This window comes from Drosophila yakuba, chromosome 2L (genome assembly GCF_016746365.2).
Source record: "Drosophila yakuba strain Tai18E2 chromosome 2L, Prin_Dyak_Tai18E2_2.1, whole genome shotgun sequence".
Taxonomy (NCBI): Eukaryota; Metazoa; Arthropoda; class Insecta; order Diptera; family Drosophilidae; genus Drosophila; species Drosophila yakuba.
Window position 1 is genome coordinate 10,938,015 of NC_052527.2, and position 27,594 is coordinate 10,965,608.

At 39.6% G+C, this 27,594-nt stretch overlaps 3 protein-coding genes across 12 annotated transcripts in view; 1 reads left to right on the top strand and 2 right to left on the bottom strand.

The window, feature by feature from the left end:
- Positions 1 to 97: 97 nt before the first annotated feature.
- LOC6527378 (glutamic acid-rich protein) lies at positions 98 to 21,006 on the top strand. Of its 4 annotated transcripts, XM_002088434.4 has the most exons (6): positions 98 to 115; positions 1,580 to 1,768; positions 14,014 to 14,181; positions 15,889 to 16,073; positions 16,157 to 16,438; positions 19,498 to 21,006. In XM_002088434.4, exons 2-6 carry the CDS (start codon positions 1,705 to 1,707, stop codon positions 20,089 to 20,091), a joined length of 1,293 nt encoding a protein of 430 aa, XP_002088470.1. In that variant the 5' UTR covers positions 98 to 115; positions 1,580 to 1,704; the 3' UTR covers positions 20,092 to 21,006. The 4 variants fall into 4 exon arrangements, with proteins under 4 accessions (XP_002088470.1, XP_015053128.1, XP_015053131.1 ...); XM_015197642.3 differs by lacking the exon at positions 98 to 115 and having other exon boundaries at positions 1,556 to 1,768; positions 19,556 to 19,724; XM_015197645.3 differs by lacking the exons at positions 98 to 115; positions 1,580 to 1,768; positions 14,014 to 14,181; positions 15,889 to 16,073 and having other exon boundaries at positions 16,302 to 16,438; positions 19,556 to 21,006.
- Positions 21,007 to 21,924: 918 nt separating this feature from the next.
- On the bottom strand, positions 21,925 to 25,345 carry LOC6527377 (polycystin-2). The gene is made up of 9 exons (XM_002088433.3): positions 24,530 to 25,345; positions 23,953 to 24,461; positions 23,491 to 23,882; positions 23,208 to 23,439; positions 22,905 to 23,132; positions 22,604 to 22,846; positions 22,298 to 22,545; positions 22,188 to 22,238; positions 21,925 to 22,133 (listed from the first exon to the last, which is right to left on the bottom strand). The coding sequence occupies exons 1-9, from the start codon at positions 25,245 to 25,247 to the stop codon at positions 22,025 to 22,027; spliced, it is 2,730 nt and encodes a 909-aa protein (XP_002088469.1). The 5' UTR covers positions 25,248 to 25,345; the 3' UTR covers positions 21,925 to 22,024.
- A 1,728-nt stretch (positions 25,346 to 27,073) lies between these two features.
- Positions 27,074 to 27,594, bottom strand: part of LOC6527376 (CUGBP Elav-like family member 1) — a 50,997-nt gene continuing 50,476 nt past the window's right edge. For all 7 annotated transcript variants that reach the window (XM_015198181.3, XM_015198177.3, XM_039371305.2 and 4 more), the window contains one exon: positions 27,074 to 27,588. In XM_015198181.3, coding sequence (XP_015053667.1) covers positions 27,317 to 27,588 — 272 coding nt within the window. In that variant the 3' untranslated portion in view covers positions 27,074 to 27,316. The remainder of the gene's footprint in view (positions 27,589 to 27,594) is intronic.

The window sequence follows — 27,594 nt, forward strand, 5'->3', positions numbered from 1 at the left end:
TCGTACGCAGCCGTTTAGTCCGAAACGTTTCATTAAAGCCAACGCACGCCGAAGATCGCGCGTTCTTCTCCGATCTTTCGAAATTGAGTGATTCAAGCGAGCCACAGAAATAACTGTATGACACCGGTAACAATAATAAAGTTTATGCAAATTCGCGGGTGTCGGCATGTGAATGTGAATGGAATTGTGTGCGTGAACAATTTCCGCTTTGGCGCTGACAAAAATGTTTATAAACAAACAATTTGAAGCTTGTTTAGGCTGTCTGGGAAATAATTTGGACACCAAATTTACTTTACGCTGTTTGCAAAATATTTACTTGTGCTTACTTTTATGCTAAGACCAACATAAACAAAAGCTTTCTAAAACTATCAGGCATAAAAAAAGCTATTAAAAGTTTATATTTGCTAATTTTGAAGACCTTGAATTTATTTCCGAGCAGAGATTAAAATTATTTTCTGTTGTGCAAAAATTCCAGTAAATTTTAAAACTATATTTTCAGATTTAAATCAGTATATAATTATATATCGGCATTATCTTTTGATACATATTACTGAACGTTGCATATATTTACGGTATGCCTGATTATAAATCAGACTTTTAATTGGGTGTTATGTCAAAAAGATCATTCATAATCGAACGAACACTAAAGATTCCCAATAAAATGACGATCTTTGGCATATTCGTTAGTAAAATCGTGATTAAGCCCGGCCCATCAAGACGTGACTACTTTATCGGATGAATTAACAAGAAGCACTCTATCATAACCATTTAATTACTGAGAATAGCCCTTAGTTAGGTCTTTAGCTCCGTTTTCATTTCCTTGGAAGAAAATTCTCGATAGATGCCCCGTTGGGAAATAAGCAAATCATGGCTTTGTTTACAGAAACTACAACCTTGAACTCTACACCAAGCGCAATTCACAGGTGATTCGAGCATTCGACGAATAGACAAAGTTCCACTCAATGCAATCGAAGTGATATTGAAATACGAATTGCGAACGAAACATTCAGCAACTGTGACAGGGACACATTTAAAGTCTGAAATAAAAATATAGTGGAATAGAGAAGCCCGCGTGCAGCTAACGAAGCATAGACAAAAAATGATTAAGTAAATTGAAAACACAACTTAATGTACGAAAGGTTCAGTGATCAACGGCGACTTCTAAACACCCTTTCAATCAAGAAAAGTATATGTATTATTAAGGTTCTAAGAATGAAACGATTTTTTTACGTCAATAAAAGTGGTTAATTTAAGGTGTTTTTGATGGCTAAATATAAACAGAATAGAGAAACGATAGATACCTATAGTTCTTAAGAATATTACTCATACGCTGCAAGCAGTACAGTGGAGTCCGCGAATATTGCGCCCAGCTGACGGGCACAGTGAAGCGCTCTTCCCACAACACTTGTCTGCCATTTGGAATATTTATAAACCCAGCGACTAATTGAGTGAGAGGGAGAGCGAGAGAGCGGTCAGCTAGTCACTCACTCGGTTTCTCACTCACTCACCCGACCGCCGTTTATTGCCGCTTCCTCAAATCATTTAAGCGCATTTGACGATTGTTTGTCTTTCCGCACAGAACAGAACAGAACAGAATCGAATCCGGTTGCCGGTCCACATCAACGCCTAAAAGCTTTCAGCCCCAAATAAACTATACAAATTAAACAAATTATTAGCTTGTGAGCAGCGAGAAACAGAACAAAAATGAAGCTGTTGTTCGGTTTGCTGATGACCGTGCTAGCCCTTAGCGGAGTTTTCACATTGCCAGGTAAGTGAAAGGCTTAAATCCAACCTGTTGTTAAGGTTCAGTTTTGATGCACTCCATAAATTAGCATTGAATGCCCTAAAGCTGAATAACAAAATATTAACTTGTACTTGCAAGTACTACTTCCAAAAAACTAACCAATATCGATTATGTGCAATAAGTTATATGTTATGAGTACATATTAAGTTATTAAAAAGCACTGACAACCTTTTGACATTAAATACAAAGAAAATTGATAAGAGCTGGAAATTCCAAGACCGCACTCTTCTACAAAGTACCTTTTATTCTGGAATATTCTGGTACAATCTGAAAGATTACTTGTGGGTTATTCCGATCCGATCCGATTTTAAATAGCATTGTATTTACTTTAAATTCTATGAAAACTCTTGCCTTTAAAAATACTTCATTAACAGCACAGCTTGTTAGTAAAACAAATCTGAACGATTCGAGAAAGGTTTTAATTCTACTCTGCAGCGAACTGAAGTTTAAAGTCGATTCCTTTGCCGGATAATGATGTCAGCATGCTGATAACAAAGCGAGGCACTTGACAATCAGCCAAATGCATCTTACAGATACACAAGTAACTACAAATGGCAAAATATCAGGAATGCTCGGCAGCATCACAGATTCAGCGTCCTTTATTGTCATCATCAGCGTTTGCTGTTCGCTGCCTTTGGCTGCCACTTGAATGCATAAATTGCTGAAGAAGCTGCCAGGGAATCGCAGATGATGGGCGGATGGTGGGAGTGGGCGTGGCAGCGGGTTGGCAGCTGCCACAGCCACTTGAAGTTGTCAAATTCGGTGCAGTCCAAATCACTTGCAAGAAATATACAGATTTTATGCAACACTCGTGAATCCAAATTTTTGGGTAAAGGTTGCTTGAGAATCATCTTTGCAATGAGTGTTTCAAATTGCAGTGAAATATTTCGTAAATTGATGAGAGAAAATGCATACAATGTGACTTATTGTTTTAAAAGAGAGAGTTGCTAACAGAATACGACAATGCAGATTACTACTGTTTAGATATATTTAATTATTCAATGATTTGCGAGCTAAACACGCTTAGAATAAAATCATACCTAATTAAAATACTTTTCGTGTCCAATTAAATCACAATAAATGTGGAAATACTGGATTTATCTGCAAGTTTATTTTGGATTATATATTTAAAATTTTAATTAATATAAATTACTTTATTATTACATTTTCAAACCACTGACAATCGGTTGAATGAACTGACATATTATACACTCGAGTCATCCCAATTCTCTGGCTGATTGCAAGTGAAATTCTTAAGCATATTTCTCCGCTTGTTCTTATTCTTGTTTTCTTATTTTTCTTAATTTGGTTTTTATGTGAACGCTCCATGCCAGTGTCCCATGGCCAAAAGAATTGGGTTAATTGTGGCCATAATTCGCTTTTAAGGCCTTTTTCCAGGGAATGTCTTTCTCTGCCCCAGAACAAATTGCAATTGCATGTTCACATAAATCACTTTTTTTGTATTCCTGCTGCTCGTACGTGGAACTATGAGTGGAGTAATAAAACTCAAAACAATTATGAAAATTATTGGTGAATTATTACTTTTATTTTTCATTGTTGGCATTTGCTGTTGAATAGCAGGGCAATTTGTTTAATTTAGACGGATATTTATTTATGCAAATTGAAGTTAATATTCGAACCCATACAAATGTTTAGATTAAATTGTATGATGTGTAGTCAGATAATTAACATTTTGTGTCTGGCCTAAATCAGTAGCAATTGTTATAATATTATGACATGGAAATATACACAGTTTGTTTATGGGGCGCCAAACTGATTATGGAAAATTTGTGGCCACGCCGAGAAAGCGTCATTTAATTGAGGCTTAATTCCAGGACCTAATCAACCGCTAATATTTTTACTTATTATACAAGAATATTTAAATTATATGCTGCTTTCTTTTGTTCTGTGAACCCAATCTAATTGATAATTCAATTAAAACTAAACTAAAGTCTAGCAACAGAGATAAGCTAGAAAATGATCAGTTGCCCTTAGAAATCTTAGCTGACTGTTTTTATTGTATATTTAAGAGACATTCCAGACAGGGAATATTAAATTAAAGCATTGGAAGCAAAGCCAATTGAATGAACAAATCGTTTAAGTAGAAAAACACTTTTGCGAACTAAATAAAGTGCGTACATCTTGGGGTTTTAATTAAAAGTGACTTAACTCATTGCCTTGGAATTTTGGACTTTTGCGGTGACTTCAGGGCGAGGAAACCAAATAAATTGAACTTTGTTCACATGAATTGTAAATTAAATAAAAACAACAACGCCGACTGACTACATATAAATTAAAATATTTGTTTTTTTGGAATTTGAGCTGCCAAATGTAATTGGTTTATAATACCAAGGAGTTTTGTATTGGCCTTGTTGCTTTGGTTTTACATTAATTTGTATAAAATGAAATCAACAGCCTGAAACTTTTGTTTTGGTTTTTCGGTTTAACCTCAACGTCTTTGGGTTTGTGTTAAATTAAACAATTAAATTGAATTAAAGAAACCTTCGACTTTAGTTTGATCTGTATGTATTACAAAAGATGCTGCAACTTTAAACGACAGTGAAATTGTATAGCGCAACAACTGTTTCGTTTGCACTCAAATGATTAATCACTTTCAATGGAAACCCATTCAATTTTACCTGAAAACTTTATCGTTGTATCGTGATTGCGATTTTTAATGGGCGAAAAAGTAAACGAGCATTGGACGCTAGAATGTTTTTATTTTTCTGGCTTTGGTAGTTGTAAGCCAGCTTTACGAAAATTCGCTCTGAGTGGCGAATATTTGCAAAGTTTAATGCGGCTTATAAATAATACTTTATATTCTAGCTAGCAATGTAATGAAGTGTCGTACATTAAAACTACGTTATATTCATTGAATCTGCGCACTTCTCATCTCAACAGCCGTTCAGCAACTAGAAGCTTACAACAAACATGAGTCATTGGCTGTTGTAAAAATAAACTTATAGTTTAACTAAGCACTTTTAGTTGCTGCACAGTATTTGCCCAATCAACAATGAAATGCTAACAACACGCCCGTGAGACAATAGATCAGCGGACTGCCAGCCAGACTCTGGACTCTCAATGGATCGCCGGCTAAATTGCAATTGTCAGATGTCACGAAGGGATTAAGTGCGCCCCCCTCGTCGACGCCCCTGTCCAATTAGACGGTGACTCGAACTCTCGTCGTCTGTGATTGAGAACTACTGCAACGGCAGACCAAAACCATCAGAATCAGCCACTTTGGCTCTGGTTCAATGTCACGTAATCGCCGCAGGGCCTCCCTGGAGGGTTAACCCCCTTCTGCACCGCCTTTGTAACAGCCCCTAATAAAGCCCACTCTGCCACGCCCCCATGCCCGCAGGCCCCTCTCACCTCGCAGTTTGCCGCCTCTTTATGTTAATTTATGTGCTGGCAAAATGTGCAAGCGCCTCTAATGCTCAGCCACGCATGGCGCAAACCCGAAATCAGAAATAAATTACAGAAGCCAGTCGTCGGAGAAGCAGAGGCAGTTGCTCATAGTCAGCACAAACTGGGGGGAATTAACACGGAGCCAGCGCCCCAAGATGGTTATGCGGAGCGGTGTGTCGGTAATTAACCAGCACTCATTTTACGATTCAAAAATATAATTAACTAAGTTCGCAATTGAAGGCGCTTGAAGAAATACACTTTATGAATTCAAAAGGAGATTTCGAAATTAGCACATATCCTGAAATCATAGACAATTCCACAAATTTAATATGTTTTTTCGAACATCATGCTGACAATTCACGAACTAAGCGAACGTGTGAACATCATGATGCATTGGAATAATTATATATTATAATGAAATCCCGCACATTACTCAAATACTCGGCAGGCAGTTGCAATGTCAACGCAATGCAGCTTTAAACGATTTGCGAAAGGGGATTTGCGGATAGAGAATTAGAATTGCATGGGCGTAGAAGGAGGAGGGGCCTGTGGATTGGAAGTGGAAACGGGATCGGATTCACAGACCCGTCAGCAGCTGCTACCATATGTCCTTTTGGCATGCCTGTGAATTTAATGAGATTCCTGTCAAATTAATTTCCGGTTATGATTAGATTTTCGTTAATAGCAATTTGCGGTTTTTGCAGGCACCCAAAAATATTCGAGCCTCAAATTCCATAGCGCCCATGCGCCATGCCATCGAGGCTTTGCCTCATCTACCCTGTAGAATTGATTTGATTTGCATGCACATGCAACATTGTCACCATGCAACATTTGCAATGATTGCAGAAAGTGTCTGCAGCAATTATCTGTCCAACAAATTGTGCTCATCATCGTTCTGAATCTGCTGCACAATTGATTAACATTAAGTAGTTTAGTAATCGTAAATCATGCTTAGAACTGCACTCACAAATCCATTGCTGGCAGTGGAATTTATGAAAATTGTACATATCTGCCTGTGGAAGACCAAGAAACCGAGAAATCATTTGGATAGATGCCAAAATGGAGGCTCTTGTGGCCTGGTTCTGAAGTTATTTGAGCATATCGAACCCAAATTGGAAGCTTACCTCGGATTCCCAGAACACATTACACCAAGCTGGTTAATTTTTTGACTATTTAAAGGGATATTGGGGAACTTCGAATATTAAAACTAATTTATCGTGTGCAGATATGGTTGGTAGGCATTCAGTACTTAGCTAAATTTATTTTATATAATTGGAAAAAATAATTTATGCCTTATAGCCAGTTTGGTTTATTCGAATTTGGAATTGAGAAAGCATATATAAATTTTGTATAGTATAGTAAATTATATTGTTATATAATTCTGGCAAATGAATTATTGATTTTGGAGTCCCAGTGTTCTGCTTCATCGATTGCCATTTGAAGCCGGATTTAAAGTGAAAGCCTTCGGATCGAAACTCAAACTCATTCAGCCCAAACTCAGGCACACAAATCATTAACAATTGGACCACCTGCCGCAGTCCCCCGCCCGTTTCCCCTGCCAGTGACCCCATGAAGGCAAAACCATTTACAAATCAAGCCCAGAAATCAAGTCTGAACGCTTGTGCATTCTTTATAAATTTTCAGCACGTACTCGGCGGCAAAAATGATTCTGGATCCAACAGAAATAATGAAGGCTGAGGCAGACAATGGCCGGGGAAAGCCTAAAATTAAACAATTTTACTTTTTGGCAATTTCATTTTTGCTGCTTTCCAGAATAATTTGTTGCATGTGGCGACGATATGACAACAACAATTGCCAAGGGTGTGGGAAGGGAAGGGGGAAGGGGGCGTCGCTCTTCGTGTCCGGGACCAAACAATCAAAATCAAATTCGGATGAAAAAACTCATTTTAAACGCGACAAACGTAACGTTCAATCTTCCAGAACATTGAGTACGTGACACGATTGTCACATTTCGGGATCGGGAGAAAATTCCCGAGGGACAGAGCGAGATGGATTGATTACACAGAGAGAAATTTTTAAAGCCACTTTAATTACAGTGTTCTTTTACACATTATTCAGCTAAATAAACAAGTATTTAAAAAAAACTATGGTAATATATATTATTTATTTTTAGTTATTTTATAGAATTAAGCCTAAAGGATTTTGTGTACTGATGGCTAAGCTCTTCCTCACTAATTAATATAATAAGTATATTTCATAAGAAGCTTTTCAATGCTCAACTATTGTAAACAACACAAATTGAAAACAATATTATATTGAATTTTTTAACTTCTCGTGTGTTGCCTAGTTACGAGGTGTTTAAAAAATATCTTTAATGTGCATTATCTAAACTAAAATCTGAAAAGATTTATTACATATTTTTCTCGCTGTGCACTTACTCACAGTAGCACACGAAGTGTTTTTTCTCCTGTTTGGTTTTAGGCTCAACTCGCGTTTTGTTGATGTTTCGCCAAAATGCAAATGAAGTGGAGTGAGAAATGAAAAATGAACGCAGCACCTGACTTGTGCGATAAGTTGGATGTGGGCGGGAAATTGGGGGTGTGCGCCTTACGGGCTGACCTAGCGACCCAAAATTAATTGAATTAAATTTGATTTTATATTTATTTCGTTTTGTTTTGGTTAGCGGTTCTTTCCCGGCTTCCGTACTGCCAACTGTGGTCACGTAAAAATGGGTTTGTCATGCAAATCTTGATTTCATGGCACTCTTATTATGGAGCACAAGAAATGGGGTTGTTGAAAGATTCAATAGCCACGTTATTTGTTTGTTTGGTTAATGAGGCTGTATTGTGCGCCAAATGAGGGAATTGTTTATAAATGATTATGAGAATTCTCCTCAACAGTGGAGTTACTACGATCAAAGCACTTAAAATGCTAACCTTTAATAAGTGCAGTATACATTGTAAATACTTGGGAAGCCCCACTGTTTAACTTCCCAACTTCAAACAGATATCCTCAAATGTAATCCCGAAAATTTGTTCTGTAATTCAGCACTAAATCGCATTTGCTATCTGCGCTCGAGTCATTAACAAGCCCAGTCCAGCCATTTTTCCATAGGACATTCAGCCCATTGAAGACTCCACGCAGCCATATAACTCGAATCTGTCACAACCCATTCTTCTGGCTGCTCCCCAACTTATCACTGCCTCATATGGAGTCGCCACTCAACGCGACTGCCAATCAATCGTGGACAGGGGGAAATAACCATGCAGATAACTAGAACTGCACCGCATCCCCTAATAGACAGCGCATCCGCTACACTTTGAATCATGCACTCAAAGAAATACTGTCCCTTCTATAAATCAAAAAAGAAAATATTATTGGTATCTTCATACAAGTTTAATAGAACCCCAAGACTTTGTGTTTACTGCTTTGACATTTAACAACTGGTTATATAAAGTTCTTAGATATACAAATATTTAAATTATTTATAAAACGCACGGTTGCTTTGGTTGTTGATCAACCTTTTAAATATAGAAATTAAGTTACTTTTAAAACCACTTTGAGTGTATCTGAGACCCAAAGAGTGGGCAGCAGAGTGGAGACAACCGTGAAACGAGACCCGCGTGTGGCCCCAGCTGTTGTTGCAACGCGTCACATTAATCAAGGCACCCAGTGGCTCCAAGCCCACCCACCCCCTCAACCCCTTCGATTTGGTCTGCAGTGGGTGCGCCATCCGGAGCCCCATCCTCAAAGCTAACGTCATCACACATCTCGCACATCAAGGGGACGGCCGAAAAATCATTGTTGACATTTGTAATTAGAATTGATAGCAAGCAGATATACAGACAGTCGCCCCAAAAAAGGGGTTGGCCGTCGGGGAAAGGGGGGGGGGGGACTTAGGACGGTTAGCCAGGGATTTGGACGTTAAACTAATTTCGTTTTCGTTTTCGTTTTTCCAAAGCTCCAACCAAAGCGATATGCGCACTTTGCGTTGGGGTTCTGCACGTCCATCATTTGTTCAACTTTTGCTTCTTTTTGCCGAACCGAACTGTGATTGGAAGGAGATGATAGCATGTCCGTGTGATATGCACTGAACAAAACTGCAGGGAAGTCCATTTGATCAAAAAATAGTGCTATAACTTGCACCTTAAAGGTGTGCTTTTAAATCAATTGATCCCAGGAATATTTGAAATTATAATATATGTAAGAAGTTATACAAGAATTTCTCCATGTGAGCGATAAATGCGTGCTAGCAAGATAGCAGAACACACAATCACGCAGGTCAATTGAAAGGCATTTCACTTGGAGAATGACAGCAACTAAGCTTCAGTCTGCACTTTCACTCGATTGGACCGCCCTGTGGGTGGCGATGGGCGGTGGGGAGGGGGGGAGGTGGGCGTGGGGCGTTTGGGTGGCTAACTCAAAAGCTGGCTTGGGTTTCACTTTCGCCTCGACTGCTGTTGACATTTGCCCCATGAACCCCTCTTCAGGACCTCAAGTGTCGTAGATATGCGTCCGTGTGCTGGGCATCAAACTAATTTTACCCCTGTTTAGAGTTCTTGAACGTGACACAAGTCTGCACTCGGGCCACGCCCACTCCCAGCCACATGTGCCGCCCCCCATTTGGGGGCATTCCCATTTGCCTTGGCTTCGACAGGCCTCCGACTGTCTCTGGTCAGTGGTTTTCAACTGATTTCAAATCATTTTAACCCAAATTGCATACAATCGAGTTTGTCAGCAGGCGGAATCCCCACATCCTTTCCGCACACTTCAAGCGGAGGGAGTCCAATTGTTTTCCCTGTGTTTGGGTTTTGGGCTTGGACGCAAGGGCGTTGATGGAACCTCTTTGGCAGCTGCAAATGCGCCCAGAAGTGGGCGAATGGAATCTAATCTGTGATGGGATTAGGCTAATGGATTACGGGCTGATAGGTGATTTTAAAAGCGAAAGCACTTGTAGCAGGCAAAGTTGCAGAATTGAAATAAGTCACAGATTAATTGGGTCCAGTTTCAATTTTTTATTCACTTATTAAGGTAAGTAATATAATTTTAAATGGTAGTAAAACTTGAAATTGAATTTGATGTGGGATAAATACAACACTTTATTTGAGGCACACAATAGTTCAAATGTTTTTTATTCTCGTCCAAATGATATCCGTAATTAATAATAAATAAACAATTTGTTTTCAAACAGGCTTTATTAGCTTTAGTTACTTTTGTTCTCCTCTGATGACCGTTCCATTAAGCCTCTTTCTTTTACCTTTTCGCTTTTAGTTATAACTTGCAATGTGGCGGTAAGAGGAAGACTCTCCGAAGATTTACATAGCTAACTAACTTTTTGCAACTACAATCATAGTTACAACAAGCCTAGGTCCCCGCTACCCGTCTCCCCCTGCGGCATTAGGGGAAAACTTTTCACATTAACCGAAGTGCAGCTATTAAAAATTCATTAATTGTGTGCAACTGCGAAAAGGAGCAACAAAATCAAGGCAAAAATTCGCTGCAAAAGTTTAATTGATTTGTGAGCGTTAAAATGGTAAAATAATTGATAGACGCTCCAAAAGGATGAGTTGTGTGGCGAATGAGGAGAGGTCCAGCGCTTAATGAGAATGCCCTGCAGAAAGAGTTGAAAAGTTGTTGTTTATTTCCAGCATTATTTTTTCGCATTTTATTCGCTACTCTTTCTATTAATTAGAAAACTTTTACCGCAGCTGAGGGAAATGCAATTTTTTGCGAATTGAATTTGCAATTTTGAATGGTAAAGCCGGAAAATGGCAAATGAATAGTGCAAAAGTGGTAAGCTTGTCTCGGCAATAGACGACCGACCGAGTATTACACATATTTCATCAACAATTTGATCGTCAAAGTAATTGAAAACTCATGCATCGATGATGGCCAAAAAGCGAATTGCAATTTTGTATGTTGGCTAAAACCAACCATATTGGGGCCACTCATCTATGTTGGCCCGAACGGCCGCAAAATAAATTTGATGGCCAGTTCTGTGTCTCATCCCTTGGATACGAAAATGCTATGGAAACGCAGCCAATCCGTTGCATTTGGCCAGCAGTTTAATTACCATTTTTGGCGCTGCAAGTGGGGAAATTCGAAGAGCTTTTAATATTTCCTGCAATTTTGCACAGGCAACAAAGAAATAACCATGGCAGTTGGCAATTATCTTTACGTATTTATTTCTAGTCAAAATTACATATTCTAGTTTCATCAAATTCTCATATTTATTAACGTGTCTTTTAATTATGTCTCGATGACTTTTTCACAAAGGTAGAAAGCTATTTTATAAAACAAATAATGTGGAATATTTTCTTTTATAATGACTACCAGTCGCGGCTCCAATTGATTGAAAATTGTATTTACTTTTGAAGAAAATTATTTGACTAAGCGCTAAACATACAATTAAATTGTCGGTGAAATCAATTTGACTGTATAAAAGTCATGATATTTCGGATTTATTTACTGATTTCTCATGATCTAAAAATAAATTCGTTTAAATTTAAATTCCTGCCAAGTTTCAGCTATAATTTCCAGCATCAAATCACCTTCTCGAAAAACCAACTTTAGCCACGGATCCCGGATATTCCGAGAGCCAAGGCAAAGAAGTCCGGTGCACAAAATCATCATTGCTGCTCACTAAATTATGCAAAATTGTACAATTATGTTAATTAATTGACGCAGCCAGCCGGGCACTCCCACTGCTGCCCCTTGGCCAATTAGCGCCATAAAACGCAGGCCAAGCGATTGTCAGGGATTTTATTTTGGCCTCCCAGGAAAGCAGCAACAAAAGCGGAAAGCGCCTCCCAAAAAAAAAAAAACAAAACCAAAATGAAAATATATATGAGTGCCACGCCCGCCGCTTGTTAACCTTACATAATTAGCTACAAAAATGCTCGTTGTGTTTAGAACAAAAGCGCAGCGCATTGCAGAAATTTCCACAGTCCTTTTTGGCTTCCCCGAAAATCTGCCAACTGGCTTTATTAATTCCATAATTCAGCAGAGGCAGAGCGGTTATAATGCGAAAAGTTGGGAGAAAAGCTGTGGTCCCCTGTCTGGGCTTAATTATTGGAAAATTAATGAAACTGCCATGTTAGATGTTTTCATTTTTCCGGTGAGCTCCACGTTTCGCATGATTAATGGCCTTAAAAAAGAAATGTGGGGTTGGCTTGCAGAGTGATGGGGTTATCTTTTCTTTGGTTTTTTCCCCTTTAACAGCTTGGAAAATATTCAATTTTATTCTTATCCGGCTCTTGGATTCATGCAACTAGTATTAAAAGGCATCTTACATTACGAATACTGCAAGAGAAATCTTTATATTGGATGTGTGAGCTGTGCATTTATGTACATCAAACACCAACAAATATATCCATGGTGCATATTTGCCAGCAGGTAGCCCACTTTCATATGCACCACCAAAGGTAAATATTTGCACTTGTAAATGACATTCACGTCTGCCAATCTGCCCCTTTTCACTCGGCGCCTCTGGCCCACATTTGGGTTCATTGTTTTTGTTTCTTCAATTGCTCCACTTTATGTTTGAGCTGAGTGGGACTTAAGGGGTGCGGTGGGGTGATGGGGGTGATGGTGACATTTTTTCACAAAAACCCAAACATATTGCGGACATCGTCGTGTATATTTCTCATAAATCGGCTTAAAAAGCGAATGTAAAAAGGGACCCGCAAAAGTGCATTTGTTTTGTGCACCCCTGAATCACACATCATACTCGTATCGCATGCCCCCATGACCCCTTGGGGTCACATACGTTCGCCTTCTGCGTAAGCAATTTCACGCAGCACATAAAGCTTTTCATATTTCACATTTTCGCATTTTCACATTTCATTCCAACTGGAGGCGACCGAGTTGCCCCGAGACGAGTCGAGTAGAGTCAACTGGGCTTGACTTATTTGTATCGTCGTTATTTTGGCCCAAAGTGTCTGGTGCGGCAGGGTATGCAGGATACTCAAAGTGGCTGGTAGTTGTTATAAAGTAGCTTCAAATAAACCTAAATACTTGGGTAAACCAATATCAGTGATAATGTGGTACTGAGTTTCTCTGTAATGCATAGATATTTTGGTGATACCTGATCTTGGAAGCACCGCCCTGGTTATAATCCCTTCCCCACTCCTGAGAAGGATATAACATCCTGCATAGATATTTTGGGGACCTGATCTCGGAAGTACTGAGTACCGCCCTGGTCATCATCCCATCTCCACTCCTGACTCGTGTTATTCGTGCTCCCCCTGGACACTTGTTGTATGATTGTATGGTTGTGTGGCGTTGTTTTGCCTGTTGTCGCTGTCAGTGTCAGCTGTTGAGATTTATGAAGTGCAACATGCCAGGACTAAAGATTGAGGGGTAAAAAGATTGAGCGTCGGCGGAAAGAAGAAGAAGGATGGGTGAATTTATCTACGCCTGCAACCTGACTGCACTTCTCCTACTCGCTCACTCTAAAATCCCGGCGAAGGATTCTCGTTATTTAGGGGCTCTCAGATAAAGCCTTGGCCCAGTTTTTGAAGAAGCGAGAATAGGGTTTGAAATTAAAGCGAGGATGCTTTCTTACATTTTCCAAGGAATAAAAAACATTTTAAGTAATCAGAAAGGGTCCGGTGAAAAACAAGCACTTGCATAATCCGAGACCTTTAAGCAAAAGGGAGATGGAAAAAATTATGCAAAGCAAAGATTGCGTAATCAGCGTTAATGAGGCAGGCAGAAGGGTTCTTTTAACCGCTGATTTGGCTAATTCAATCCAATTTTCACCAGCCAATTTGGCTCCTAATGATGACTAACAGTGCTTAATTTCTATAGAAATAACTTTTTCTGTCTTTTCATTTCAGCTCGCAGCGACCCGCAGGACGATGCAGAGGAAATTAAAGTACCATCACGCCTTCAGCCCGAATCGGATTTCCATAACTTCCACGGCGTCATCGATACCGGCTCTGGTTATCCCTTCCTTCAGCCGAATCCTTCGTCCTTTAATGTGGGCTTCTTCGACTCCTTCGATGGTGAGTAGCGCGCGTCACACGCGGCGTATGCGTGATGCAATGCTTAATCGGCTGAGCATTTATAATGATATTTTAATTAAACAATATTTTAATGGGGCCTCAAAACTGCATGTAACATGCAATTATATGACTCGCATGCATTTAATGTCGTCATTATAATTCTGCTTAACGATGATCGAACGGTTGACATATTACGTATACTTTATATTGTTGCGGTTGGACAGAGTATTTCGGTTATGAAGAAAAGTTTGTAACGAAAACATTTTAAATACCACGTTTAATAATATTTCTGACTTCCATCAAAAAGTGACTTAAACCAAAAGTGCTGTTTCCAGTTCGTTTTTGATAAGTAGGGTATTAGAGGGGTTGACTTTAATGTTTGTTATGGTTGGCCATTGCTTAAAAGCACATCCCCTGGGCCAAGCCAATTAGCCAATGTCTTTGGGGACTTAACTTTTAACTTATCCATCTCTTTTTCTGCGTATTTCCCACTCCATTGCATAGAAGTGAAATGAAAAACAATTTATCAAAATATTATGTCAAGTTCTGGTAGCCAGACAAAGTTTATTTATGCTCTTGTATTTATTTCTATATTTATGGTGGACCCAAGAGAGTGGCGTAGGAGTGGAGTAGGTCAAACAAGTCTGTTGACCATTAAAAGTGAAAAGTTTTGCGCCTCCTCTTGCCAATTTGTGCTTAACTGAGACCGTAAGACATCGTAGATGACGACGTTGAAGCTGAAACTTCATAAATCTTCTCCTAATACGTTCGAGGTCGAGGGGTAGGATAAAAACTTCCAAAAGCCTTCGGCATTGTATATGCATAAAAGTTGTTATATTCTTTGTTGTCTTATTTTATGGGTTGGGAGTTAGAAGATTGCAGGTCAATGATAACGAAGCGTAGAAAATAGCATATAGACAAACGGAAACTTGAATGTTGTGGTGCCCACCAAAGTTACTCGTCAGCGATTTTTTTAGTAAAACAGGATCGACTTCTTAGAACTGAAAAGAGTGAATGTTATGATCTTTCAAAAAGATTAGAATATAGTATTTTATAGAGAGTGTGCTTTTTCTGGGTCGTAAACTATTTCACCCAGCTATTTAAACGCATTAAAATGCAGCAAGCAAATGAATTTGTCGACAAACGGCAATCAGCAACCGGGCCAAAACAAAGTCGTGCACACAATGCGGTCAAGAATTTATGGCAAGGTTGAAAGACAACAAAAAAGCGACTGAAAAAGGCCAGAGAACTAAGGAGAAGACAGACTTATAGACTAACAGAATGGGAAGGGGTGGCAGCCAGGGGCTGAAGGCTTACAAAAGTGCAGACATGAAAATGACAGAGACGCCGGCGACACAGAAAACGCTTTTTAGTGCGTTTACGGATTAGGGATTTTCAAGCTGAAAAATACATTAGCAGCAGGCAGGAACGACAACGGAATGTCTCTTCCCTCTCAAGGATTGAATAGATAGGATAGATAGGGACTCAAGGGAAATTTCATGAGCCAGTCTAGACCAGAAACACCTGTTCCGTTTCCCACCGAATGTTTGAACTTCTGTAGTTTTAGCAGCGCGTTACATTGTATTTACGTCTTAGATTTATTCAATCCAAAATAATCTTCAAAATGGTTATAAAAGAAATGCAACCTATTAAAGTTATGATAATAATTCAATACAGATTAATTTGTTAATTAAATATTTTCCAAAGATCTCTTCCGCCGTCTGCGCACCCGTCTCTGGCCTGTGATTGGCAGCGATTCTGGTGAGAATGGCGCTCGTCCGACTGGCGACTCTGACGATTCCAGTGACGGCAGTGGAGCAGGCTTTTCATTCGGAGTGCGTCCTTTGATTCCGCTGGATTCCAAGAACGGCAACACTACCTCCACCATTAAGGTAGGAAAATATTAAACTGCAATGCGAAAGAAACAGTCTGCTTGATTTGTTTAAGGGTCATAACTAATACCATTCACCACCAGGTTGTCGATGGCCATAAGGTTGAGATCAACGAGACGGTGTATGGTGATAGCAACAGCGTTTTCAAGGTCCGCTTGGTGAACGTGCGTCCTCTGGAGAGCGGCGAGGAGGTGGCCCAGGGAGTGCACACCAGTGGAGGTGGCTTCCAGCCGGTGTTGAATCCCGTCACCTCTGCCCCACCCAAGAAGGTGGAGGAGGCCGACGAGGAGGACGAGGACGATCGCCGCGAGCCGCTGGAGAAGCAGACGGAGGATAACGAGGTGCGCGACATTGATGAGCCCCAGGTATAAACTTATTAACGACAATGAGTACATACTCGTATATTCTTTGAAAGACATTTAACCTGGAATTGCTTGGCAAGCGCTCTACTAACCAATAAAAAACACGAATTGTATATTGATACCTTTCTATAACTTGTAATATACCTATATACATATTTCTATTCTTTTTTAAATAAAGTTTTCCATAAAACTAAGCAGTACATATCGTATATACCTACTATTGCAATTGCCTGCGTTTATTTTATTATACTAAATATTATATCTCCCAATAATGCAACTGAAATAACACTTTATTGGGGATTTGGTTTGGTTGTGGTATGCTTTTATATTTCATTCACTTCTGTTTGTTTAAAGTTTTTATTTGATTCTATGCGCTTTATTGTTAATACGATGTTTTTTTTTAATTCCGTTTACTCTATAATTAAGTTTTGCTAATTTGTCAGGCCAATAATCTGTTCAAACCGCAATCGTAAATATTTTATTAACCCGACAAAATGTTTAATTGTACAATTAGACGGTTTTTTTCTTCCTATCTGATAACGAATTTGCAGTCATGTAATATACATACTGGTTCATTGGGCTTTTGAGTAATCTGAGCCTTTTTTTATGGCATTGCAGGCATCTAAATTAATAATGCAAACAAATTATAGTTTGTGGCCACATTATTAAAAAATAGATGCAACAAAATATTATGCAAATTTGTAGACAAGTAAAAAGGTTAATGTGATGAGTGAGAAACAAATATATTTATTTTGCCATTGACAGCGGGAATTGAATCCTGACAAAGGTAATGCACAATAAGTTAATAACTAACTGAGATTATTTTAAAGTTTATATAAATTCAATAGAATATAGAAAGAACGTTGTTGGGAATGTTTCAGGCAGGCAGCTTTAAAACTAGAGAAAAGGTAGTTCGCGTCGAAACGGACGGACAAACATACGGACACGGCTCTATCCACTCGGCTATTGATCCTTTGTTGGGTTGAAAACTTCGGACATTAATCATTATACCCTTTCCCAGGGTATACCAAATACTTTCCTACCCCAAAACCTGTGCCACCCCTGGCAATTGGTCACTGCCGCAACCGATTCCTCAGCGGTCCATGCATCACATGCGACCATTTTTCTTGGCATTTTGGTTGCAAGTCCATTAATTACTTTTAGTCCATAATAAAAATTAATTTTTATTAAAAGTCATGCGCTTCGCTCGCATAAATCCTTGTCTTGGGCGGTGGGCCACCGTTTCGCGGTGGGCGCGACTGGTGGGCGTGGCTGGTGGGCGGAGGCAGGGCCGTATTTATGAGAATTTATTGTGTCGAAATCGACGAGTACCGGTTGGATAAATTTGTTGCTGCTTTTTGCGTACCGGCATAAATCAGCGAGAAATTAATAAATGGCCGTAAAAAAATCGCAATGTTGCGTAAAGTGCAATTATTAACAACTTTAAAGTTGTAAGTGACATGTCAACGTTTAAATACGCTATTTTAAATTTAAATATTGCCAGCGGTGACATTTTCATGCCCGCAACGGAAGCAGGAGGACGGGCAAAATAAAAACTATGCGCACAAGTTGCGAAAGGCATTCGATTTATTTTTTATTTTCATTTAAATTTTTTGTGTGTTCAACTTTATATTTCATCTCGCGCGGATATTGAAAGTTGTGGTTTGTGTTTTGGCTGGGGAAATAGGGTGTAGAGTGCGGGGTGCGGGGGGAAAGGTCTGGCCTCTCATGCGTTTATTTGAATTTAATATTCATGGTTATAAATATTAATACACATGGAAGGGAGTTTTTGAGGGGGCGGGGCAGAAGCACGGCCATAACTACTTTTCCAGCTGCATTGAAATATTGCAAAATTGTTGAAGGATGTTAAACAATTTGGCGATTGAAGCTTTTGCTAAACGCATGAGCTATAATCGCAATCGAACAAATTGAAATAACTACATACTTAAACCAAAACAAAAACAGTTGCAATTTCTTAAAAAATAACCAAAACATATCATGTATTTCCAGATATTCAAATTAAACAGCATTATAATTAGCTATATATATGTACATAAATCAATTTTCTATAAAAATACATTTTTAATAATTCATTAGCTGTGCAATTTAGGTAACAAGTGAGAATAATCATCCAAAAGGTAATTACTTAAAGATCTCTACGAATTCTCAAGAATTTCCTAGGAAATAAGCTCGGTGACTCAGTCTTTGTTAATCTGCATAAAAACTATAGTAAGTTAGCAGTAAACCCCACCGGCTCTGTTCCTTCTCAGTCTACCCCGATTTCAAAGCTCTTCCGTTGTGATAAATCACCTGCAATATTATATATACTAAGGTGATCCCAGCGAACCAAAATACACAAATGTGTAAAAGGTTGTAGGCATTATTAATGCGCATTTCTAAGAAAATATTACGAGTATAGAGCAAAGTTGTACAAAAATCGCCAGGGGAAGAAATGACGAGATGAGTGAGAGGGAACTTGAATGCTGATTTTACAGCCGCGAAAGGTGACTCACGAATTGAGCGTTGAATAACAAATGAAAATAATGAATGAAGTCAAAAAAGAGAGAATTGTATCTAAAGTTGAGAGAAGAACGGCTGATAAGATGTATCTGTTAACATCGTTTTGTCTCGTGCTCATTCACACTCGTTGCTCACTAGCTTTCGCGATAGGCTGCTGTTAATATCCCCCTCTCTTTCGCTTTAACATAAGTGGCACTGTGTTATAAAAGTTTAAGCTCGGCTTGCCGGCAGTTCAGTTAAAGAATTGATCATTACGAGTAGAGAGGTGCGTCTTCAATGTGAGTCTTCAAGCAAATAAAAATTTAAATAATAATTCGCCAAAAAGTGTGACACCTTTGTACAAAAAAAATTAAAAACTATTGTTAAATAAATAAAAACTTTATTTGCATTCTGCATGTTGCTGTTAAATTAAAAGTTAACCAATTCCTAAACCAATTGATTGGATAAAAGCCATCATACATTAATTTTAACTTTTTATTATTGTTTATTTCACACACACGCACACATATGCACCACTAAACCCACAACAAATCGATGCACAGTCCACAACACCAACAACCACAAGTTATACCACAAATCCTCACACCAGCTCACCCATAGACTCCGAATTCGAAGCATCCGATATCAGTGAGGATATAGCGGAGTCCCTACCGAAAGAACAAAAGAACACCATGGATCAGCTGCAGCAAATGATGGAAGCCGTGCAAAAGGAGATCACCCATGAGGAGGAACTGGAGCAGGAGCACGAGGACAAGGAGTACTTGGAGAAGAAAGAGAAGAAGGAGCGCGAAGAATTCAATTCCTCGGACGATGAGGACGCCGAGTCTACAACTCCGGTCGTGATGAGCGACACCTTCAACGATGAGTGGGCCGAATTCGATCAGGATCAAGAGCGAGATCACGAGACTGAGGATCAGGAGCCCGAATTGGACATTGAAAACGATCTGAACAACGAGATCGATATCGAGGAGAACTTTGTGCCCATTGACCTATCCAACGATATAGCCGTCAACGATGTGGCTGCCGCAGATCCCCATTTTCCCATTAACACCGATGCCGAGTTCATTGTGCACCCAGCTGTGGTTAGAACTATGCCCATGTTCGAAAAGCTTTCTTTAGGAGAGCCTGCGAAATGAGGATTCTGAATCCCAAATAGTCTAGGCATGTTCTTTAATCTTAACTCCATAGCTTGTAAACCTAAAGCAATGATATCTCTGAGAGATGGCCGGCACTCACTTCATCCTTAATTTATCTTATTTATTTTCACAGAGAACGAGTATTATGTGTGCAAAGTGGCATTGGAAATTATTTATTGTTAAAGTACCAGAAATCAAAAATAAATTTATTAATATAAATAAGCCTTTCGAGAATAGGTTAAATTTATAATGAAGTGAAATAAAATATAAATTATAAAAATGAACGCCCTTAATATGAAAATTTCAGCTGAGCAGATTATTCCATCTTGATATGGTCTTGATTCAATCTGAACAAATTAATTGATTAACCAATTTTACCCAGAGCTCACAAAGCTTTAAAAAATGTGCAGCATATTTTCAGGCTTTTGGTGGAGATTTCAGTGGTTTAAATTGAATACGAATACGGGCATAAAATGCTTGATAGGCATTATATGCCTCATTAGTTTTCACTGCATTAAATAAAAACACTAGTTAATTATTTTTTCCGTACTATGCATCGGGGTAATTAATTGTGGTCAACTTATGGTTAACTTAATTGCCTGTTATTCTTTTGTCAAAGAGCTTATTAATTGCTGAATTATAGCCTCGGAAAATTATCCGAAAAATCATCCGATTGTCCTTGCAAATGACCAATTCCTTGCATATTGAAATGATCTGAGAATAGTGAATATATGGAAAATCAAGGTATATCACTCTTGACTCAATCAAGAAATACATATTAATATTCCATCAAACTAAATTCTTTGAACCGTTTGAACAAAAAGAATAAGAGTCTATATAGGATGCCATTGTGCTTTGAAAATGTCAGTACTTTTTGAAAATAATTGCACGAATAAAGCGAAATTGAAGCGTGAATTGTACAGAATTTACTTTTAAATTTCGCTTTGGATGGACGTCTACCAATTGGGTAGCAGGCCCATTGAATGCATAAGTGGCAGACATATTTGTGCGTTACAACGAGAGCTGCCATCCTCATCATCATCAGCACGATCCGGTGAATAAAGGATGTAAACTGTTTTTGAGCCCATTGGAGTGTGAGTAAAAAGCATATCAGTAATTATGGCTCCTGTGCTCCCAATCCGTGATTCTTCATACAGGTCTGGATAGGACGGGCTTTTGGGTTCTTTCAAGTGCTTCTCTTCACCTGTCTGCTGAATGGCATTTCATCCCATCCTCATTTTTGCTTGTATTTGCTTTGACCGGTGCAATGATTGCAACTTTTCAATTTTTATTTACAAAAGCGAAACAATGCCGGGCTATGTCTGTATAAAATGAGCTCTATATGGCTGTATCGTTGGTTCGCTGAAAACAATGCGATGGGGATTTTAAATCAATATATATGATGATTTAAGTCATATATATATTTTTTTATATATTACATTTGAATAGTACTGCTCATGGGAAAAGCATGTTTCATAAGCAAATTGATCCACCAATAATAATTCTAATAAATTTTAAATTGTAGAATTCATCTTGTTTGCATTTGTATATTTAAGGGTATATATCGTGCTTTGACGCCTTCTCGACTGTTTTAATTTCATCACGCTTTTGTTGCCAAATGTTAAAATGAATGGAGTGCGAAGTGCGGGTGGAACGTGGGCAACAAGGGGTTAAGGGCACAAAGCAGTCACGGATTTGGCAGAGATTAGCGCTTGGTTCTTGTGGTTTTGTCGGTTTTGCTTTAGTTTTCGGTTGCTGGAGCTGAAGTTAATTAATTTTTCGCGTATTTGATTGTTTGCCAGGTAAAATGTGCGTGTGCATGATTAAAAAAGGTTTGTAATCTCAGTTAAGTTTTAATGGTAGATTAAATGAAATGTAATTTAACAACATAACGAATATAGAAAGGTTTTAACGGCTTGGAAATTAGATGTTCCTATTTTTTCTTGTTATGATGATCTTTTTCGATGCGCTTTAGAATATCATCCATGTTGTTAATCAACTTCTCCAGAATTTCCTCTAGAAGGCCCACACGGTTATTGAGGCTAAATTATAAACTGGATGGTGAAAGGTCAGGTAATAAGTATTTAGATTCTTACCGAACCATCTCCTGGTTTTCTCCTTGCGGAATATCCTGGAAGTACTGTTGCCTAAAATAAAGTAAGTTTCAATAGTTTGCTAGAAGTGGGTTTAATTGAAGCGCAATTACTCGGCTGGGGTCATGTTCTTTCGCATTTCCTGCGGTTCATCCTGCGCAGCGCCGACATCATGTTCCGCATCCTTGTCTTCGGTTATAGACGTTTGAGGTTGTGGGCGTCTCTTCCGCCCACAATGGGTGATCCAGTAGAGCGTGCCCGATAGTTTCTTGTAGATATAGGATCCCAAGTGACTGCGACCTTGGGTGATTTCACCCTTCACCGTGTTGTAGGTCTCCATGATGATGGCCAGGAACATGTTCTAAGTATGGAGAAGTCTTTAAGTTATGGTAACCTATAGTTGAAATGGCCAAACCAACCAACAAAATGAAGAACACAAGCAGGATGTAGGTGAGGAAATAAATGGGACCCAGTACTCGATTCGCTTGCTCAATGAGGTTGTACTGAAAGTCGCCAAGGATCATCCTTATCATGGTCAGAATGGAGGTGATAAAGTTACGGAAGTCTGGATGCTTAGTGCCAAATAAAAGAAGACCCAGTTGGGCATAGGCAAGAAACACAATGCCAAACATCAAGCTGAAGCCAGCCAAGTCTTTGGAGCACTAAAAGAAGATTTACCCATCAGAAATAAAGTACTAGGCTTATTTTTGAGAAACAAACCCTTTTCAGTGTTGTTGTGAACTGCACCAGTGTCTTGTTGAAACTGATGAACTTGAATATTTTAATCCACACAAGAAAGGCCAGAATGGCCATCATATCGACATAAATAATATTCCAGAAACATAGAACGTCCAGACTTTGGTAGGTCACATCTGTATGAGCTCTGGCAGTGAGGGACATTACTTTGAAACTGTGCCAAATGTTGTACACTAAAGCGAGGTAGCAGCCCTTGAAAAGTAACATGTTTAAATGTTAAGAAGGCTGGATGTTGATGGCCTAACAAAAAATCGAACAGAACGTTACCAGTAATATACCGCAATCGAGGATGTTTAGCATCGAAAAGAAGTAAATTTTAACTCCGGATTTGCGAATTTCAGTGATTTCATAGATGGTGTAGTATATAACCATAATGTACCAGAAAATGTAGATAACTGTCATGAGCATACTGCGGTCCGTAAAGAAGGAGTACTTCTTCACCGTTTGCAGATGGGCTTGTGGTATAACACCACCCGTGGGCGGAATCTCCGCTATCAGCCTACAAGAATAAGATGTAAAATATACCTAAAATAGAGCACTTTAAACTTACTTAACGCTCTGAAAGATGTCCGTATTTTCGTTAAACAAATTGAACTCAACCAAACAGAGACGTGAGCCCCGATCCAGCCAGTGAATTTCCTGTAGATTGTTTATGATCTTCACGTTCGTATCTTTGTCATAGTCCAAGTTGACCGTGTATCCCCCGGTGCGGTAGAAGGCCAGTACCGTCCAGATGGGCGTGGAATCCAGGTCGTTCATCGTCCGGAACGGGGAACCCTTATGCGTCGCCTTTCGGTCCTCTGCTCCGGCGGAATACGCGGCATAGCAGGTGTTGAAGTACCGGATGAAGGCATCGTTCACGTAGCAGCTTTCCTTTCGCACTCGAATCTGCCGGAGACGTGGCGGTCCCAAGAGGAGGTTTTCATACAGAAAGACGCGCCCCTGTAAAGAATGTATATTCCATTCACGTAGTATCAAATTTAAACTAATTTATAGTTGCGACTTAACTCACCTCCAGATGATGTGCGCTTATGTTATCGTGATCAAGTTTTGAATACTCGTCAGATACATCTTCGCTGGCATCCTTGCTGGAGTCCTCGCTGGACTCATCCAAGCTGCTCTGTCGCTTAGCTCTGCCATGCCCCCTGAGGTCCATGTACGGATTGCCATAGTATTTTAAATCGTCTACCAATCTGCCCACTTCTGGGGAGCCTTCAGGCGCTTCTGGGGCTTCCGGCGCTTCCGGCGCTTCTGGCGCGACTCCTTCGGGTGATTCTTCGTTCTTTGGTGGCTTTGGCGAAGGTGTCGTGTGATTCCCTTGATCTTCATCCATAAACGTCAAATCGCCGTGGAGTGTCACAAGAAAGTTATATTTCAGATAGTCCCACCAATCCGGCACGGTGATAAGTTTCTCAAATCCAACCGTGACCGAAGGAGCCACTACCATTTCGCGAGTCGTGAATAGTTTCTTCATCGTGTCGTTGAAATAAAACATATACGTATGCCGAACGGACAACACCACTTGGGAGATACGCAAGGATCAGAATTGAACTAAATTAAATAGGTCTTGGAAGGTTGTCTATACTTACCCAATGATGTTAGTATCAGAAAGATTATGAACACGGAGAACTCCACGAGAGCTTCGCGTACCTCCTCATCGGTGGTGTAAAGAATGCGGTTGGTTTTGGCCCTATTCTGCAGGGTTGAAGCCGCGGTAACCGAAGGTATCCTGGGCTCACGGGCTGGTGGCCGGGACGCATCTGGGCCCTCGGGTTTCTTCTTCCTTTTAAACAAGCTAAATTTTTCCTTTTCTGGTGGCTTTGCAGATCTAGGATCGGATGCAGCTAGCTTAACCACCTTTGCAGACGTCGATGGTCCAGCTTCCTGAATGCTAATGCGCCCAGATTCCTTTGTGCTAACAGGACGAGAGGGAGATGTCGAAGGACCCGGGTCCCGAACAGATGTCCTTGCCGATGTCGATGGTTTCTCAGAAGGCGATGGGCCAGGATCCCGAAGACTTGACCTAGGCGATGTCGATGCACCTGCGTCTCTTACCGGTTTTCCAGCAGGAGGGGGTGGGCCCGCAGGATCGGTGGCTGCAGGTGGGACAGGACGTGTGGAGCCCACTCCTATCGATACGCGTTTGGGCGCTGGCGGAGGTCCTCGAGCCGGAGTCACATCGCCCGTGGTCGTGGCTGCTGTTGGCGTTCCACGTGGCGAGGTGCCCGGAGGCGTTTTTGGCGGACGGGGTGGAGGAGGTCCTGGCGGACCACTTGGAGGCCTGCCGCCCTGTCCTTGCTGGGCCATTTTCGATAGAAATTTGTATTAGCTCTGAAAATTTCACGATGAAAAAAATATTCGTTTCAGTTGCACGCTCTGAGGCAGACTGAATAATGCTGCGAGCTGACCTCGATGACAGGCACGTATTTCGAAGTTTAAAGAATGTTTACTTGGATCTGGTTAAGAAACAGGGTAGTACACCAAGATTTTCCAACCAAATGTGTTTTTTAATAAAGGAAAACCAAAAAGAAAGAGAATTTTTGTGATATATAATATATGCGCTTAAACTTCGACTTGTAGGAGCTTGCTTCCTTTCTTGTTTAGATATGTTCTTAACGGTGGCATTGAGATCAATTATTGTTGAGTTGTACAGAAGTTTACTAAGCACAATATTTATTCCAAAACGTAAATAAATGGAAAATGAATTTTACCATAAGTTCCTCTTCTTTCAGTTTGTTTTGGCCATTCTTGTTTAATCCAACTCCGCTCACAGGTAGCACGTAAAAAAACAATATCCAGACAACAGCTGCACATTCGGCGACTCCTAGCATATGCATATTTCATGCGTTAACGCCAACATTTGAATTGCAGCAGCCGAAGGAGTGGAGTGGCATGGAGTTTAAGGACTCCCAGCCAGCGCAGGATGCTTTTGATTTATGGCAATGGGAACCGTTGCTGGATACCCCCACCCGCTGCTCCACCCACTCAAACATCCTGGCCTTCTGGTCCGCTGCTATCAGCGCCAGTTGAGTTGTCAGTTGGCGCATAAAGAATGCATGTACAATAGCATACAAGTGATAAGATCTCTCTCAACTTGCACATACCGGTCTTTCTCGGAGGAAGCAGGCTAAAATTCTTTAAGCCGACTCCACAATCTTTACCGAATCCTCCTTTTCAAGATAAATACCTGCAATTTTTAGACCGCATTGATTGTATTCTTCACTTTTACTGAAAATCTGTAACGTCTTGTTGGACAAAGCAGGCTTACAGTGAGTTTTTCATACGAACCCAATCTATAATTAATTTTTTGAAATTAAAAGATGCTACATATGTTTTGAAATATATAATATTTTATTTGTAAATCTTTGAAACCGCTTGACTTTTTTATAAGTTTTCTATACCTTTAAGTAAAATGTTAAGCTAATTATAGACTACATTACATTTTACTCTTTATTTGTCTGATTTTATTTAATTAATTTTGCGCTCTAACATTAAGAACAATTTAAGTACAAATGTGACCAAATTTAGTTTTGCATTAAGATATCGTCTATATATAGAGTTTTAAACTATTAAAGAATAAACTATTATTTTTAATAAGGATGACAAGCTAAACCAGAAGTGAAAAGTTTCGCTTAAACTTTATCAGCTTCATTTAGCTGGATAAATTAGTTAGTTGTTCAGTTTTTCACATGGGTTTCAAAAAGTTTTTTAAAAATGTACTTCAGTTGAAATATGTGTAGCTATCCCCTTAAATGTTTCTCACTACGAGCGGAATTTCGAATGTTTTTTGTTTGATAGCGCCCCGCTACATTTTATTATAATATTTATTTCCTTAAATTTAATCTAGATATTATTTTTCTATGTTTTATCGCTTGGTTGGTGCAAAAGTTACGTTTTCTCTTCATTATTGGTTTTCCTCTTCTGTTTGCTTAACTATTTGGCTTTGAAAAATACTTTGGCGCCACAACGCAGTTAACAATTTCTGTATTTTATGCATTTATATTTTACTCTGTAGGATTCGTTTGCTGACCACGTTGAATAGTTAGGTAGATTTAATGAAAATGTTGATGGTTTTCAGCAAATGTGATTACAAGAGGGATGCAACTTTTAAGCTACTTCTTTGGTAGGGTTAATTTTTGCGGTTTGTTTTTGTGCACTCGAGAGCTTTATTTGTAAGCTTTCCATTTATCTCTAGTTTTGTGTTCACTTATCAGATACATTTTTGTAATTGGTCCTTTGGTTTCAGAACGTTGCTTAAAAGGCACAATTATTTAAACTAGTTTCATTCCATTATTTGTGAATTGTTGGTGTGCTGGGTGCCTTCTTGGCCACGCCCATTGAAGCCATTAAGCCATTCTAGCCCATTTCTTAGCTGCCTAGTACGGCTTGGCCGCATCCTTGGAACGTTTAAGTTGAACCTTCAGCCGCTTGGTGCCGATTTGAAAGCCATGCATCGCCTGGATGGCCGCGTTGGCCGAGTGTGGATTATCGTAGGACACAAAGCCGAAGCACTTCGACAGGTTGGTCTGCTTATCGATGAACACCTTGGCCGAAAGGACATTGCCAAAGGGCAGAAACGTCGACGCGAGATCTGTGTCAATGAACTCCTGAGGTAGGTGATAAATGAAAAGATTGCTGCCATCGGGACCTGGTT

Coding starts and splice junctions, on each gene's coding strand:
- LOC6527378 (XM_002088434.4), top strand. CDS start 1,705: ATGAAGCTGTTGTTCGGTTTGCTGATGACCGTGCTAGCCCTTAGCGGA. Junction 1,769..14,013: donor CGGAGTTTTCACATTGCCAG/GTAAGTGAAAGG, acceptor TTTTCATTTCAG/CTCGCAGCGACCCGCAGGAC. Junction 14,182..15,888: donor CTTCTTCGACTCCTTCGATG/GTGAGTAGCGCG, acceptor TATTTTCCAAAG/ATCTCTTCCGCCGTCTGCGC.
- LOC6527377 (XM_002088433.3), bottom strand. CDS start 25,247: ATGGCCCAGCAAGGACAGGGCGGCAGGCCTCCAAGTGGTCCGCCAGGA. Junction 23,440..23,490: donor GACATCTTTCAGAGCGTTAA/GTAAGTTTAAAG, acceptor TTATTCTTGTAG/GCTGATAGCGGAGATTCCGC. Junction 22,546..22,603: donor TTGTGTTCTTCATTTTGTTG/GTTGGTTTGGCC, acceptor CTCCATACTTAG/AACATGTTCCTGGCCATCAT.